The 16,502-nt window shown below is 46.4% G+C and overlaps 1 protein-coding gene across 2 annotated transcripts in view; it reads right to left on the reverse strand.

Moving 5' to 3' along the window:
• The window catches only part of SLC6A1 (solute carrier family 6 member 1), a 58,226-nt gene extending 48,902 nt beyond the window's left edge, over nt 1-9,324 (reverse strand). The window contains exon 1 of one of the 2 annotated variants that reach the window (XM_079316777.1): nt 9,141-9,324. Coding sequence is in view for 1 of the 2 variants with exons in the window: in XM_079316775.1 (XP_079172901.1) it covers nt 7,095-7,097 (3 nt within the window). In the remaining variant the exon portion in view is untranslated. Of the gene's footprint in view, nt 1-7,094; nt 7,492-9,140 lie in introns of those variants that run through there. The other variant, XM_079316775.1, reaches the window with a different exon arrangement.
• Between the last annotated feature and the right edge of the window lie 7,178 nt (nt 9,325-16,502).

Consider the following 16,502-nt stretch of genomic DNA (forward strand, 5'->3'; position numbering starts at 1 on the left):
TAAAATTTTCTGTACATTACAGAGCAGGTATACTGGTTATTAAAAGGTGTCTTAGATGATATCCCAGTTTGTCCTGCCGTACAAAAACCCCAGAAGTCCAGAGATGATCCTGTACAATCAGGATTTGGAATTGGCAATAAAACTGGGAACTCTGCTGGGATGTGGTGGCAGGATTTGAGCCCAAACCAGCAGGAGAGAATAAACTGAGTGGTTCTCTGAGCACCACATTGGACATGACCTGTACTGAAGAGCAAAGTCACACAAACCTGCAAATCGTGCCCAGAGGGCACAACAGCCTAGAATTTCTAAATCTGTCCTCCCAGACACATTTCTGACAAATAACACCTCAGATATTTTTAAAGTTCACCATCTCTGCCTCAAGATAAGCATCTTATTAGAGCTGCCACAGAAAACCTCTCTAATTCCCATTTCCTAAAGCTCCAGTAGCAGGAGCTCCAAACAGCACAAGGCAGGTACAAAAGAACACAGATAACATCCCCAAGCCTGCTAAGCTCAATAATTACACAACATTTTCTCTAACAGGTGGCCAATTGCCAGCAATCCTGCTGAAGGCAAGCAAGAGTTTGTGGCATCATCCTTCCCAGGGGGGAAAACATGAGAAGGACAGGAATTTAATTTGCATTACCTCATCTGCACAATGCTCCTGAGCAAGTGGCCCCAGCTTCTTGCCAAGTAGATAAAGCACTGAGAAAGTTTTGCTGTTTTTTGTCATTGAGGATCTGGGCTAGAGGAGCAATAATTAGAGTTTCTTTGTCATTCCAGGAGCCAGGACTTCAGGCTGCAAAATTACAGCAGAGCCACTCCTGCTTTGTTCATTTTTATGCAAGAACCTCAATCTCACCTAAAAACAGGATCAAATATGAATCCTCCAAGTTAAAACCTTCATGCTTTACCTTTCCCCAAATAAAAACCTTCAGGTTTTACCTTGCCCCAAGTTAAAACCTTCATGTTTTATTTTCCCCCAAACTAAAGCCTTCATGTTTTATCTTGCCCTAAATGAAAACCTTCATGTTTTCCTTTCCCTTATCTTGGTAAAATGGCCAATACTGCCATAATAATAATGTTTGGCTGCCAATGAGTTGATGTTTCTTAATTCTTCTTCTATTTTGTGCAGCTCTGCCACTAATTAGACTTGTCCTTGACAAACTGGGACCAAAATGAACCTTCCAGTGCTACCAAGAGGAGCAATGAAGGGATACAGATATCAGATGGTATTGCACTGTGACCCTGTGCAGGTGTCCAGGTGAAAACCACCCCAAGAGACATCACACAGGTGACAGTTCAGCCTCCTGGGGTGTTTTATTGTCACTCAGTTCCAACTCTTCATCAACTCCATCTCAACACCCAGGACTCTGTGAGCTCCACAAGCAAAGGCTGTGACCCTGATGACTCTCCCCAGGAATTCCTGCATTCCCTTCTTCTCCCACCCCATGCAGAAGCCAGCTCTGCTCCCAGGAGGAAATTCTGCCTGGCCCAGCCCAGATGATGAGCTGCTCTGCCTTGCCAGGTGGAGCACCCAGCACCCAGCCCAGCACTTCCAAGGCATCCAGGAAACCTCAAATCAATATTCAGTACAGATCCCTGCACCCCAGCACTTGCATTATCTTGTGTGGCACATGCACTGTTCCCATGGCAACCAGCATCCTTCATCCAACTCCATTATTTCAGCTGTTTGAGGCTCTCAGGATCTCTGGTGCCCAAGCCACAGCTCAGAGCTGCTTTGTGCTAATCAGCCTCCAGAACAGATACAAGAAGAAAAGAAGAAAATGCAGCAAAGTCTGGTTTTTCTAATCTACCAGCAACAAGAAGTGGCCTGGGAAATTCAGCTCAGCAGCTGAGGGGAAGGGACTCTTATGTAACCAGCTTCATAACGTGCTGCAAATCCACTCCAGCCTTTTAATTCCACACATTTCACAGGCTGCTCAGCCACTTTGTTCACCAGGAACAGCTTTGGAATAGGTGTTAGCAAATCAAATCTCCCTGCACATCTCTTGTAATGTTAATGCCTCTATAATTGATATCACACAGGTCTTTATTTTGAAAAAGGGCTCAGCCTGCAAGCACCAGCAGCATGGTCCAGGAAAATAATTTGATTTTGACCTTTTTATGATGTCTGCCATTAAAATTTTAAAGGGCTGTTATCAAAATCTATAATCTTTATAGTGTAATCTATATTTGCTTGATATAAACTGTCCCTAGATACCTTAAGCAAGCTCTATCAATAACACTATTTCTTTTTTCTTTTTTTTCTTTTTTTTTTTTTTTTTTGGCATTTAAGCATTTCCACATCAAAGCATTACAGCAACCTCATTATGCTCTGCACAGCTTAATACAAAGTTTCTCTTAGTCACCAACCAGGGAATTTCAGGCAGAAAATAAATAACCTCATTTATTAAAGTGACCCTTGACAAATCATCCCTAAGTTGCCAGCCTGGGGTTTATCCCTGGGAAATACACATGGGTCAGTAGGAACACACACAAATGCTTTGAAATTGGAGGGCTTGAAGGCTCCTAAAAAGAGATGCTGAAAAAAATAAACAATTCACTATGCCAGAAAATGTCCTTATAAGTGACAAAGGAGACTGACAGGCTGCTGAATTAAGCTGAGCTTTAATGTGCTCAGCACCTGTTGGGAAGACAAGGAATTCTCTGAGTGTCCTGAGCAGCATCTCTGACAGCCACATTCCCTGTCAGGGCAGCTCTGGGCTCTTCTGGGGGTGGGCAAGGTCACAAACCAGTTCAGCCATCCCCACTGGGAGCAGGGAGAAGGAGGGAATCTGCTGTGCCCCTTTCCCATCCCTCCTGAGCATCCAGGCAGCCCCAAAATCCAATTTCCTGGGTTCAGACAGGGCAGGAACGGGGCTGGCTGGGGTGGGAGCTATCCACCTTTCCTCTCCAGCCCCAAAACAACAATTCCACCCCAAGCAGAGTCCAGGAGGGGTCCTGGCAGGTCCTGCTGCTCCGGGCTGGAGAGCTGGCACCATGCTCCCAACACAATCTTCAAACAGAAGAGACAAACACTGAAAACTTCTACAGAAAACAAGACCCCAAAAAAGCCCTTTTACCCCTGGCTCTGAGGGGGAGCAAGTGCTGAGGACTCTGAGGTCCCAGAGCCCTGTGCCCAGCCCAGCCCTGCAGCCAGGCTGATCCTCTCCAGCCCCAGGGCTGCTGCCCTGCCCAGCTGAGCCCAGCCCAGGACAGCAGATCAACCCACCATCCCCATCCCAGCAAGGAGCTGCCACGAGATTTCTGTGGTTTCACACTGGAGCTGCTCCTCAGCCCTGGGACAGGTTTGCAATTCTGCTCATGTTCCACAGCCAGCGAGATCAATGGAATTAAATTCAGCCATTTGTACCATTTAAGCCCACAGAGAAGCTTAGCATATTTAATCATATAGCTTCCTTCTATTAAATAATTTGCAGAAGAAAAGGCATGGAATTTTCCATCCCCACTTTCCCTTTGTAACATGAATCACAGGCATTCATGGCTCCATTTTTCCAGTTCATGGGATGGAGAAACTCTGTTGATGACCCAGGGATGCTTAAATGCTCTCCCTTTTTGTGTTTCCTTCCAGGGTCTGTGTCACCCTCCTGTACACGAGCAGCAAAGGATGCTAAAATGGGAATAAAATGGGACTGGGAGGTGAAGGAAGCAGCACATGCAGCTGAGGAAGATGACATTGTGTTACCCTGGAGCCCATCTGCTAAGCCAGAGAGGATCTAGCACACAAGAGCAGCAGGATCCTTGAGGAATGATATCTTCTTTTCAGAGATGCTCAAACCCCGTTCAAATAATCCCAGTTAATTTTAATTTTGGAAGGTTAGATAGTCCTCAGAATTTTCTCTAATTGCATATTCCTCAGAATAGACTCCTCTGGTTGCTCTGTAATCAAATCATAATTAAAGCATCTGTGTCGTTTTATCCATCCCTTCCTGCTATTTGTAGCATTTACAGAAGGCAACAAAGATGCAGAATGCAAAATTTCCAGCACCAAGGCTGGGCAGCAGCAGTGTAATAATGGGGATTTGTGCTGCTGTGGCTGTCTGAGCATCTCCTCAGGCTTTGGCTGGCCTTTAACAACAACTGAGGAGGGGCAGAGCAGCAGACAGTGCCCCCCTTGCTGTGGCCACGACTGCAGGCTGTGGTTTATCCCTGGGAGCCTTGATTTTAACCAGCTGCCTCCTCTCACCCAGCTCCTCTGGGCAAACTGGGCAATTCAGGGAGGTGTCAAACAGCAACATCACCTTGGCAGGAAAGAGATTTTCTCTTTGGGCACCTCTTTGTGGCAGTTGTCAGGTGAGTCTCCACTCATCCAGGACAAAAGTGATTCTCCAGATGAATCTCCACTGATTTCCACCCCAAACTAAAGCAACAACAGCAAAGTGCTTCCCTGAGCTTTATCACAGAACTCAGAGTAACTAATTGGATTGTTTGCCTTCCAGAGCATCTCAGGAGTTGTATTTCAGATAAAAAGTGTTTCCATGAACTTTTCACCCACTGCTGTGAAGTGATGAAAACACTGAGCAAACCTCTCTGGGAGAAGAGTCTGCAGTTTGAGTTTTGTCTGCTTTGCTTCAGAAAGACAGGGGGAAAAATCATAATTCCTTGCACAAGCAGAATTCGGGATCAGACTGGAGTAATTTCCTTAGGAATCTGTAGTTTGTATTAAAAGGAATACATTGATTGGTAAAGGAAAGCATCTATTTCACGAAAGATTTTGTGATGTATTTAGGCACCACTACCATGGCTTTTTCTTCCATCCTAGATTTGAGTCCTGTAACACAATTTTTACAGAATGAACCTCAGCTGTGTTGGCATCACTTGATAAACTCCTGAATATAACTGATATAGAAAGTACTGGGTTTTCACTGTATGTTTTCCATTGTAACATCATTCTAATGAAACATTAAAATAATTGTTATTTTGCACAGAAAATGTTCCACTTACACAGAGGTTACTCCAAGCACTTCAGACCAAAATCAGCACTGAGCTTGCTTTCAACATCACTTTCCTTCCGAAATATAACTTAGAGATAAAGATCAAAACTGGAATCAAATCAAATTTTTCCTGCTTAACAATTCACTGTAGGAATAATTTTAAAGCATTTTTCTATTTTTGGACAACAAATCATTGCAGAACTGACTTTAAGCGGAAAAGAAATTCTGGAAAAATTGATAGCTCAGATTGCTTAATTTAAGTTTTACATAGGATGTTCATAACTATTGGATAATGTTAGCTACAATATTGGGGTGATTTTATTCATTTCAGGGGGAGTTTTATTTCATTGAGATTGCTGAAGATCACTGGGATTACTGCAGATCACTGGTATTACTAATTATTTTACTTCGTAGTTTATAAGGAACAAAACCTGTCCACATTCTGTCAGATTTTTCTCCATCAATAAAAAAGATCCAGCTGTAGATGAATTCACTTATCACACTACACATTTCAAATATCCAAATGCCACTCTTGCCCTTATGAAAGGCTCACACAAGTGGTCTGTGAAGCTGTTATAGGTGTTATTTTCCTCTTAAAGATCTCCATTCAAAAAGCAGAAAAAGTAAATCCAGTAATCCAGCTGGTGCCTTGTTCTATTCCCAGAGCTGAGGATGGGAGCAGAATATTGTCTCTCCTCACCCTGACAGTCACAGGGCTGGAAGCAGGGGGACAAAGCCCCCTCAGTCAGGTTGTGGAGCAGATTAAAAACCTCAGGGTTGAGTTTCTCACTGCTATTGGCACAAGCAGAGACTCAGCTGCCTGGTCTGAGCTCTGCTGAGGCTCTGCACAAGCTGTGTGTGAGCTGTGTCCTGCCCTGAGCTCAGCCCTGTCCATCTCTGCCACCTGCTCAGAGGGACCAGGGATGCTGCAGCATCCCCCCTGCCCTGCCAGCTCGGGGGGGGGGGGCTCTGAGGTGCTCTGCCTTATGTAACCAAACGTGTCAGCACATCCACAGCCCTGCCAATGTCACAGCTGACCCTCCAACGTGTGTTTGGGAGGCACAGATTTGTCCCCAAGTCCAAACCCATCTCTATCTCCAACGTTCAAGGCAGGCATGAGTTGGAAGAAATCATGGCAAGTAAAAAAATGCTAAGATAACTTGAAAAGAAAGTGTCACCAAGGATTCTCTTCAGGGATGTTTTTTTTTTTTCTTTTTTTCCAAATCACTTGTTCGTAGTTGAGTCATCCCAGAGAGAAGCTAAAGCTTGTGGAAATTTGTCACTGCGTGTGGTACGAGGAGTGCAGAACTCTTACAGATTATTTAGAAATTTCCCTTTTGCATCTGGAGCTTGGATTGCACTTGCAGGGCGAATAGATTCAATCACACAGCCAAAAACATCCTCCCCCACCACCTTCCCACCCCTTTCCCACTCCTCACATTCAATTACTACTCTGTCAGATTTAATAGTGCCATCAGCACTGCAGTTAGCAGGAATAAAATCAGCAATCAGTGCCTTCAGTAAATACATTAACACCAACCCATCCACGCTAACAAATCATTGTTTACTTCTGAAATATGTTGCAGCAGCCCACGATATTCATCAGGCAAGCGAGACTGCTCTGTGTAGCCTCTGAATGCTCTGAGACAGCCTCAGCTTTTCACTTCACCAAACACAACTACAAAACAAAACAAATGGAAACTGCTTCGTTTCTCCCTTTTCCACGTGTGAAGCAGGAAGGTTTGCACACCTAAAATATGCACAGGAATCTTTCAGACTCACTGTGTGTGGAGAAATTTATGATCGCAAAGCTATTGAGGAGGAAAACACCTAAAATTCAAGCAGCCCATGCTCTGGATCTGGATACACACAATAAAAAACCAGCTGTAAAATCCACAAATGACACAATTCGTGCCTTTAACCTCAGCAGAAACCAAACCCATTACATTCCACACACTCTCAAGGTTTAAAACTCTCTTACAAGGAGCTCCCTGCGATGGCAGTGTTGCTATTAAAATCCTTCAAACTCACCAATTATCTTGCCTAATTAGAAAGATAAATAACTTCTGAGCTGTCTTCAGTACCATTCAATACCATTCTTAACATGGCAATTCCTGACAGATTTCATGCATTTACCATCAGAACTGAGATTTATTTTGGCAGCTGAAACAGCTCCTGTTTTCTCTGTGCCCCCTGCAGCACCTCCAGCACTCAGGCTCACACACATTAAGTGACTTGATCCTCTCTGAATCCCGAGCCACTTTCACACTTGCACATGAATTTCCTAAGTCCGAGTTTTAAATCACTGCCTTCCATATCCACAACTCCACATTTGGAACACAAGCTGCCAAGTTCCTCAGCTTTTGCAAAGACCACGAGCGGCCACTGTCCCTTTAATGTTCCACCTCGTCTCCAAAAGAAACGTCTTTTTACTAGAGCTCAGTGTGATTCATTGGAATTTGCCAGGCAGGTCAGGAAATCCCCTGAAGCAGAGGAAGAATGTTAAAAAGATGGGACATGTATATCAAATCTCATTACTGTTCTCTTCTGAGAATCAATCAGGTGAAAGGATGTGATGATGTCATTATGACATCATTGACTTTGAGATTAGCAATTCAGAGCTACTTAGCAACCAAAGCTGTCCAATACAGAAGTAAGAGATCCAGTGGAAGATGTTATCATCTGACCCACTTACTGCAAGATAAATATTTGTCAATCCTGGTCTCGCGACTTTATAAGAGCTGCAAAAACTTAGGAACAGCCTTGTTTCAAGTGCAGAATATTTGAAATAAAACATCCCCTCTGAATCTTTCCTGTGAATGTCCAAGTGTATTCTTTACATCTCACATCCGTGTTCCCTCTCAATCATCTTCTTCCTCACCTTCCCACAATCTAAAACCTAAAAATGCACAAAGAAAAACCTTGTGCTAAACAGACTTTATTATTTTAAGAACTGCAAGCTCTATCAGAAACCCAAACTCGTATAGTCAAGGGAGACTAATATAATTGCATCAAGATGCAAGCTTAGAAAGCATGCTTATTTCATTAAAGTAAGCTGAAAATATCCAACTGATGAGCTTCGGTATCCTTCAGAAATTCCAATCAAAATAAAAAAGAAAAAGCTCTGTGTATGGAAAAAGAATTGGTCACGCTACTTCTGAGGCTATTTCTGGGACCTGAAAGGGTTTGATGCCCGGAATCTATGGCTGACCTGATTTTCTTTAAAGTTCACTCGTCTCCGCTGAAAATACGGTTTTGAACGAGTTCTAAAGCAACCGAGCGAAGCTCTCAGATGCACTGAAATTACAGCTAAAGCTTCAAATCCATTCCCAACCAGCCAGAAACGGAGCGCTGGGCTGACACTTGGTGTTCCCGCAGCCGCGCTCCGCCGGGGCGAGCGGAGCGCCGGGGCGCGCTTGGGGAGCGAACGAAAGAAAAGGAACCACTCCGCCTTCTGCAAATAACTTTTATTGTCGGGGCGAGGCAGATCCAGCTTTCCACGGCGCCCAGAGCCCCGGCCCCGTGCGGAGCGCACCGAGCCCGGAGCAGGCTACGGGAGCTGCCCGAGCCCCGAGCCCCGGCTCAGCGCCGCCCCGAGATCCCGCAGCCGGCAACAGGCGGCCGCTCCCGGCTCAGCTTTCATCCCCCGGGGGCTGCCGCGACCCCTCTGCGCCCCGGCAGCATCCCACAGCATCCCTGCACCCCGCACATCTCTGCATCCCGCAGCATCCCTGCACCCCGCACATCTCTGCATCCCACAGCATCCCTGCATCCCGCACATCCCCTACACTCCTGCATCCTGTACATCCTGTATATCCCTGCATCCCGCAGCATCCCTGTATCCCCCCGGATCGCTGCATCCCGTACATCCCCTACATCCTTGCATCCCGCACGTCCTGTACATCCCTGCTCCCGCAAATTCCTGCATCCCGCACATCCCGTACACTCCTGCATCCCGCATCATCCCTGTATCCCCCACGATCCCTGCATCCCTTACATCCCGTGCATCCCGTACATCCCTTACATCCCGCACATTCCTACATTTCTACATCCCTGCATCCCACACATTCCTACATCCCTGTATCCCGTACATCCCTGGATCCCGCACATCCCGCACATCCCGGGCGCGCGTTTCCCCTTGGGGGCCCGGGGCCGGGCTGGGCTCCGCGGTCCAAGGCGCACAGCCTACCTGCAGCCGCTGCCGAGGAGGAGGAGGAGGAGGAAGAGGAGCTGGAGGTGCCGCTGCCGCCGCCGTCGCCCGTCCCGAGCCACCGGCGCTGCCCTCCCCGAGCGATATTAATGTTCATTTAAAGCTCGGCGCCCGCCGCTCCGCCGCGCCCTCCCCGCACGGCAGCGCCCGCTCGGGATGGGGGCCGGGCCCGCACCGCCCCCGCCCGCCCCCGGACCGCCCCCTGGGACCGAGGGGTCCCCCCGGGGATGGCAGACCCCCCCCAGGACCGACGGGTCCCCATGGGGATGTCAGACCCCCCTCGGGATCAATGGGTCTCCCCGGGGATGGCAGACCCCCCCTCGGGATCAATGGGTCCCCTCGGGGATGGCAGACCCCCCCTCGGGATCAGTGGGTCCTCCCAGGGATGGCAGACCCCCCTCGGGATCAGTGGGTCCCCCCAGGGATGGCAGACCCCCCTAGCACTGATGGATCCCCCCGGGCTGATGGATGCCCCTCCAGAATGGCAGATCCTCCTTGGGGCTGGCGGATTCCCTTGGGGGCAGCAGATGCCCTCAGGGCTGATGGATCTTTTCGGGGCTGGCAAGTCACCCTCGAGCCCGGCAGGTCCCCTCGGGGCTGGTGACAGGCTGAGCAGGGCCAGGTGACACCTGTGACCAGCTCCCTTCCTCTCATCCTCCTCCAGGCAGGCTCGAGGATGGTGCTGGGCAGACCCAACTCAAGGATCTGTTGCCCTCAGCTGTTCTCTCCCAGCCAAATTTGAGTCAAAATTGCCCAGAGAAGCTGAGAATGGCAACTCTGGAGAGCTGCTGGAGGCTGAGAGCTCTCTGGCCAGGTCTGGGTCACAAGTCTGGGATGGATTTCAAACAGGAATACTCAAAGCTGTGTTTTTGTGTGGAGACACAGATGTCTTCCCAAGCCTCCTCCAAAATGTGGCCAGGATGATCTCATTTCTGTGGTCCTGCTCAGTTTGGTGCTCCCTCAGTAATATCAAAGTCAGACAGGGACAGGGGGGCTCACCTGAGCCACCCCAAGGACAGCCCCAGCTCAGGCACCCAGGGAAGGTGAAGAGCAGGGAGAGGAAATGTGGAACTGAGGAATGTCACAGGCAAGGACAGCAGCCTGGAGCACAGACCCCAGAGAACACCTGCTGGAGGGATGGGATCAGTCTTGTCTAGTTCTGTGCCTCACTGTGTGAAAACACATCTCAGAAAGTGAATTAACACTCTCATTTTTGTGTTAAAATGCACCAAATCCGTAACAAAACCAGCCACATGAACTGCTCTGTCAAACACATGTTGAAGGTCTGGCCTCCTCCTTTCCATCCCCAACAGGCCTGAGGGTTTTTTTGTTTTATTTACCCCATCAGTGGATCATGAACCCATCCCAGATGTTCATTTACTCAATGTCTACAGCGTGAATTTAAGGATTATTTGTGGAACAATGTTTAACACGTGATAATCACACAGCAATAGGAACATAAACACTGATGTTTATTAGGACATAAGGATCAGGAGGCTACATCCCATAAAATAGGCTCATTACCATTTCCAAACCCAGCTAATTGTGCAGAAGTCTCCAGATTGCTCAAAATCTTCAATGACTTGCTTGCAAATTTTATTGGAGAAAACACGTCAGCAGAGTTTAACTCTGTTGTCCATTCATTACAGGGAGTATTTATGCTGAGAATAATAATTGGATTGCCCTGTAATCCACCATAATAATCAGGCATTTTCTTTGCCCATGTGGCTTGAAAAGGTAATAGCTAATGATACTTGAGCTGATTTCTACAGCAGCAATGAGTAACTCCTACCATTACTTCAGGGTTATAGATTTTGCCACTGATTAGCACTTGATTAATCTTTGTCTTCATCACAGTGCCATTGTGGTTAAGGCCTGGTGCTGATTGACTCAGTGTTTTAAAATACAGGATATATTCAGTTTTTCAGACCTGTTTTCACAGCAGCACAGTTTGATTGTCCATTTTCTCTTGAGGCTGGATCTGGAGCAGGAGAGGTGCCTTTCTCTGGGCTTGGATGTGCCACTGTGGTGAGGCTGGCTGGTTTCTGCCTCTGTAACAATTTGCTGTGGATAGGTCAAAACTCCTGGAAAAAGTCAAAACTATTGAAAAAGGTCAAAATTACCTGACCTAGGCAGCCATGGGCAGGAGCACTTCTCACATTTTTGATGCAGTGCTTGAGCCTGGATGTATTTACACTGGAAAGCTCCAGTTCTGCAGAACAAACTGACATTAAGAGAATGAATTCTGTGAGGGGATTAAGCGAATAAATTGCACTAACAGCCACCAAGGTGCAGATCAAACCCCCCCAAACCCTAACACAGTGGGTCCCAAATTCTCCTGGCCAGTGCTGTGACCTGCATTTCAGCACTGCACCTGTATAAAGACAGTAGATTTCAAGATCACCTGAATTCATCGTGGTCTGATCCATGAGAGATTTGAAAATCTAAAATAATCCCATTGTTCTGATATTAGGGAACAAGTCAGGAGAAGGAGCTGGGGTGGTTTAGCCTGTAGAAAAGGAGGGTCAGGAGAGATCTTGCCTCTCTCTACAACTTCCTGAATACTGGGACATGGAAGTCAGTCTACTTCCCCAAAATAATGATGGATAAGACAAAAGGACACAGCCACAGGTTGTGCCAGGGGGAATTTGGAAAGGAAGAAGTCTGTGCTGTGTTTTGGAGGCAGTGCCACAGCCTCTCTCTAAGCCTTACCTGCAGGAGAGCTGTGACACGCTCCAGTGGAAAGATCTGTTTGAAATTGGATGTCACACTGCAGTTCATGGGCTGGAGGAAGATCTGCAGCTCTTCCATCCCAACCCAGAGATTTGGGGGTTTAGAAAGCCCAGAGAAGTGTCCAAGCTGCCTTTAAACACACAGCCAGGAGACCAAGGCCTGGATTTCAGCACAGGCTTGTACTGCTCTTGGTCCCTACAGGTGGAACCCTGTCTGTCCCCTGAATATCCTGATTTTAATTCCTTTGTGTGCTGCAGAACTCCTTAAAAATATCTGAAAGGAGCTCCTGTTGCAAGCAGCTCTGGTGAGGGAGGAAAACTCCGGTTTCCCCCGAGTTTCCCCCAGATTATTTATAAATGTGCCAGGCTTCTCCTGCTGTGTTGGCAAGCTGGTGACTCAGAAGCACAAATCTCAGGGAATCTGCTGGGGGGAGGCAGGCCTGGCTCCTGGGGGTGTGGGGGATATTTTGGGTGATTTTGGGGTGCCATGGGCCGGGCTGCAGGTGCTAAAGAGAGGGAGGAGTGTGGAACATCCCAGTTCAGTGAAAATACCCCAGAATGGGGCAGGGCTGCTCATAGGAGCAGGAATTCAGGGTCACCTGGCAAGAAAAGTTACCCAGGCACTGTTTTAGCAATCTGAGGGAATATTGAGGGTCTGAGGGATGGTCCCTACACATCTTTTGAGTTGGAAAATGAGTGTGCACTGGGAGCTGCTCCCTGCAGGCCTGAAGGAAGGCAGAGGTGCTGCTGACAAGCACAAAGCAGCTCAGCACTGGGGCTGGCAGGTGTAAGAACTGCTGCTGTCTCTGTGTTTGCAGCAGTTTTAATGCTGCTGACCCCCCAGCTCCAGTGCTGAGCTTGTTGTGCTGTTGTGGGTGACACATGAACAGACTGGTGCTTTGATCTCCCCATTTGTCAACCACTTAAACAGCTCCAGAGTGACATCTTTTATCCCAAAATGTAACTGCTTTTTCTGCCAAAAGGAAAACACATCCTCGTGGTCAGTGCTGGTTCTTTCTTGGTTTTGCTTTTTGTTCTTTGACATTGCTGCTTTTGATGTCTGCAGATCAGACAGGCATTTACTCAGAGCAGGTAAAGATCATGCCCTGAATAATGGACCAGATTCAGCAATAACAATTAACATTTGCTGCTGATAATTTGCTGAATTGTCAAGGCTTGTGGTCATTGTGGGTGGCAAGTCCTGAGATTTGAGTTCAGGGAGGTCATGGCCAGCCAGGATTTGGGAGAGGGATGTCACCCCACAGGTGTGACAGTGCTGGCTGAGCAGAGAGCTGCTTGTAGGGAAGGCTGGAAGGGCATCCAGTGAATCCCAAGGTCCTGCTCAGCATTTTTCATGCAAGGCCCTGACCATACTATCTGTACAGCATTGCACTCACACACTTTCCATCTGAGAAATAATTGTCAAACTTTCCTGTTGAGTTTTCCAGAGTCTTTATCCCATGCCCTTCTCCTTGCCCAGAGAGGTGTGCTCAGGAGAGCAGGTCTGATGTTTCCAATCTTCCTTCAGTTCCAGTCTTCCTTCAGCTCCAATCTTCCTTCAGTTCCAATCTCCCTTCAGGTGCATTTTGACCTCTCTCATGGAAGGGGCTGCATTGCAGAGGTTCAAGAACATCCACTCCCATCTGAACTTGCAATTAGGCACAGCATTTGGCCAACTTTTTTATCAAGAGCTCTTGGAGCTTTTGATGAAATATGCTATTATGATTGTAATTTGCTCATAATTATCTGTTGATTAAAGCCAGCAGGAATGTGTGTCACTGTCTATAGCTCTCTGTTCTTGAGGTCAGGCTGCAATGAAATCTCTGCTGCTCTGGGACAGCTGGGTCTGATGTGGAATTATTTCACAATGGAATTGGTGCTCCTTGTCCCTTGTATGAGGGTTTATTGCCATCACCTCCCCTGTTAGGGCTGGGACACAGCAAGAACTGGAGCAGTTGGGATGAAGAAAGGGACAGAGCCAGAAGAGATAACAAGGAAAGAACTGAGCTGTTTTCTAGGACTGGTTACCCAAACTTCCCCAGGCAGTGCTGTGGAGATCTCTGTAGTTAACACCTCCCCTAGCAGCACCCTCTGTGATTATTTTGGCTTTGGGAGGACCAAAGGCAGCCTCTGCAAGCTTGGGCAGTTTGGAGCCTGATCCAAAGCACCCCAAACTCAGTGGGAAAAAGTTTCTTGTTGACTTTGACAGTGGTGTTTGGAGCAGGTCCCTGGTGCTGACAGCACTGGAGCCCAGCCATGGTGCCTCTGTCAGAGCTGTGATTTGGCCTTGACAGATGATGAGGAATAATCTAATGGTTATTACAGCACTTATTTCTGCAATTCTATAGCATTAAAAGGCATTCATAAGGCTTTGTTGTATTTTTACATCTCAAAGAAAGAAAGTTGGCTGGGATTGGCTTTTAAAAAATAGCTTACATCTGTCTTGGCTCCACAGAGCAGTTATTGGACTTTGACAACATCTGGAAGGGATATAAAACTTGCACACAAGGAGAGGGACTAAGTATAGCAGGGACAAAAGACTTGAACTCTCATCACAGCATGGAGCCAAGGGAGAAAAGGGACTAAAGAGCCCTTGTGTGGCTGAGGAAGTGGCAAAAGCCAGCTCCAGCAGGGACAATGGCAGGGAAAGCTGCTGCCAGGGCCAGCCTTTCCTGCTGTCCAAAAAAGTTTTCAAAATTTCCTCCTCCAGCACACTCTGCTTCAAAGCAGCCCCTTGCATTCAGGCTGGTTTGTTGGTGTAGTGAGGAGATTATTTTTGAAATGCAGTTAACATTATTTTCATCCTGCAAACCATGTTGGATTCATCTGGGACAAACTGGGGTTGGTTTTTTTTTCCCCTCCTGCCAAAACAGTGTGTTGGGCAGTTTCTGGAAGGCAGAGGACCTTGCTGTCTAGGAAGATGTCACACAGAGGTGGCTGCAGTGCCCCAGTGCCACACAAATTCTGGGGAGAAAATCTTTAAAAAATCTATCCAATTTGTTATAGCAGGAAAGCAGAAAATCTTCATGGTCACAGCACAGGGAGAATTCTCTCCTCAAAGTCATGGGAAGAAGAGGACAGTTCCAGTTCCACAGAGGTGGTTTTTTACCTTTTAATTCCTTCTTAGTTTATCAGTGAACAGCATGAAGGGATCAGTGAGACCCCACACCTTTCTCCACACAAAACACATCATTTGAAACACACAATTTCCTGATTGCAGGGTGCTTCTGCCAGGATTTGGGCTTCTGCAAACACTTCTTTATTTTTTTTTTCCAAAACCTTTCAGAAACAACTGTTTCAGAGACTGAAAACCAGAGAAACCCAAAGGGCTTTGTATCAAGTCATTGATTGTTGTCCTCTGAGGCTTTATTGGATCTCATCTGTGGGAAATGGGCTCAGGAGTGCACTGAGTCAATTGAGTGAGTTCTTTTGTACCACTTAATTGAATTTCATCAACATTTCCTCCTGGTTGTGCAACTGATAGCAAGCTGTGTTCAGGCAGTGGGATTTGCTGAGGAGAAATTAAACTTTATTTATTTATTTATTTACAAATATATATATGTATTTCTTGGTGTGAATGGGTTTTGCTTTTTGTATCATGCAGAGGGGAAATAAAACATTAAATCCCTGGAAGGATGACTACAGAAGCACCAGATCCATCCTCCACCTGCTCTTGAACAGGTTTAAGGGTGAAAGAAGCAACATTTTATTCCCTCTGTCAAAGAGCTTGAAAGCAAAGCCTCCCCTCACTCCTGGAAACACTTCTCTACATACAAATTTATGGTGCTCCTTGGAGATGAAGGTGGTGTTTATTCAATGCATGACTGACAAATCTGCCTCCAGATTTCACAACTCAAGGAGCTGGCTATCACCACAAAAAAAAAAAAAAAAAAAAAAAAAAAAAAAAGAAAGAAAAAAAAAAAAAAAAAAAAGGAAAAATGAAAGAAAGAAAAGAAATTGAGTTCTTCTCTCAAGGCATCAATGCATTTTAATTTTTTAAGATAAAGCAGGTGATGCAAAGATTATAAACTTATTAAATATAAGAGTTTCTGTTTCAAAGGAGTTTCCTGGAAGGAAAGGAGTATCCCCAAGTTCATATCTGAGCAGAGGGACTGATTTTCTGAGGCAAGGGAGTTTTTAGGGATTAAATCTGAGGGGCTGTGGCACTGTCTGGGGGAGCTGTGTGAATAAGAGAAATGAGGAGGAGCATTCCTCCACCAGGTCAGAGAAGAATCTCTGGAAAGTGCCAGATACCTGAAACCAGGACAATAAATGGGCTCTGATAAGGTCTGTGTTATTCAGCCAAACAAAATTTGGATCCTTCTCTACAAAGAATTGAGGTGATGTCATCCCCCACTTATCTCCTAATGAACTCCAACTTAAAATAATCATTCACATCACAAATATTTAACATCCCTTGGAAAAGGGAGTCTCCAGCCTGTGCCAATCCCTTTTTCCCCAAAACCCACATGAGCTGTGCTGGGTGAACTTGTTGATGTGCAGAACACTCAAAGCAATGCTAGACACTCAGAGGAATGCTAAAAATGCTAAAAACACCTCAGTTATCAACCAAAACACACCAATATATCTGTTTTGGAAGAG

This window comes from Erithacus rubecula (assembly GCF_903797595.1).
Source record: "Erithacus rubecula genome assembly, chromosome: 13".
NCBI classification, from domain to species: Eukaryota; Metazoa; Chordata; class Aves; order Passeriformes; family Muscicapidae; genus Erithacus; species Erithacus rubecula.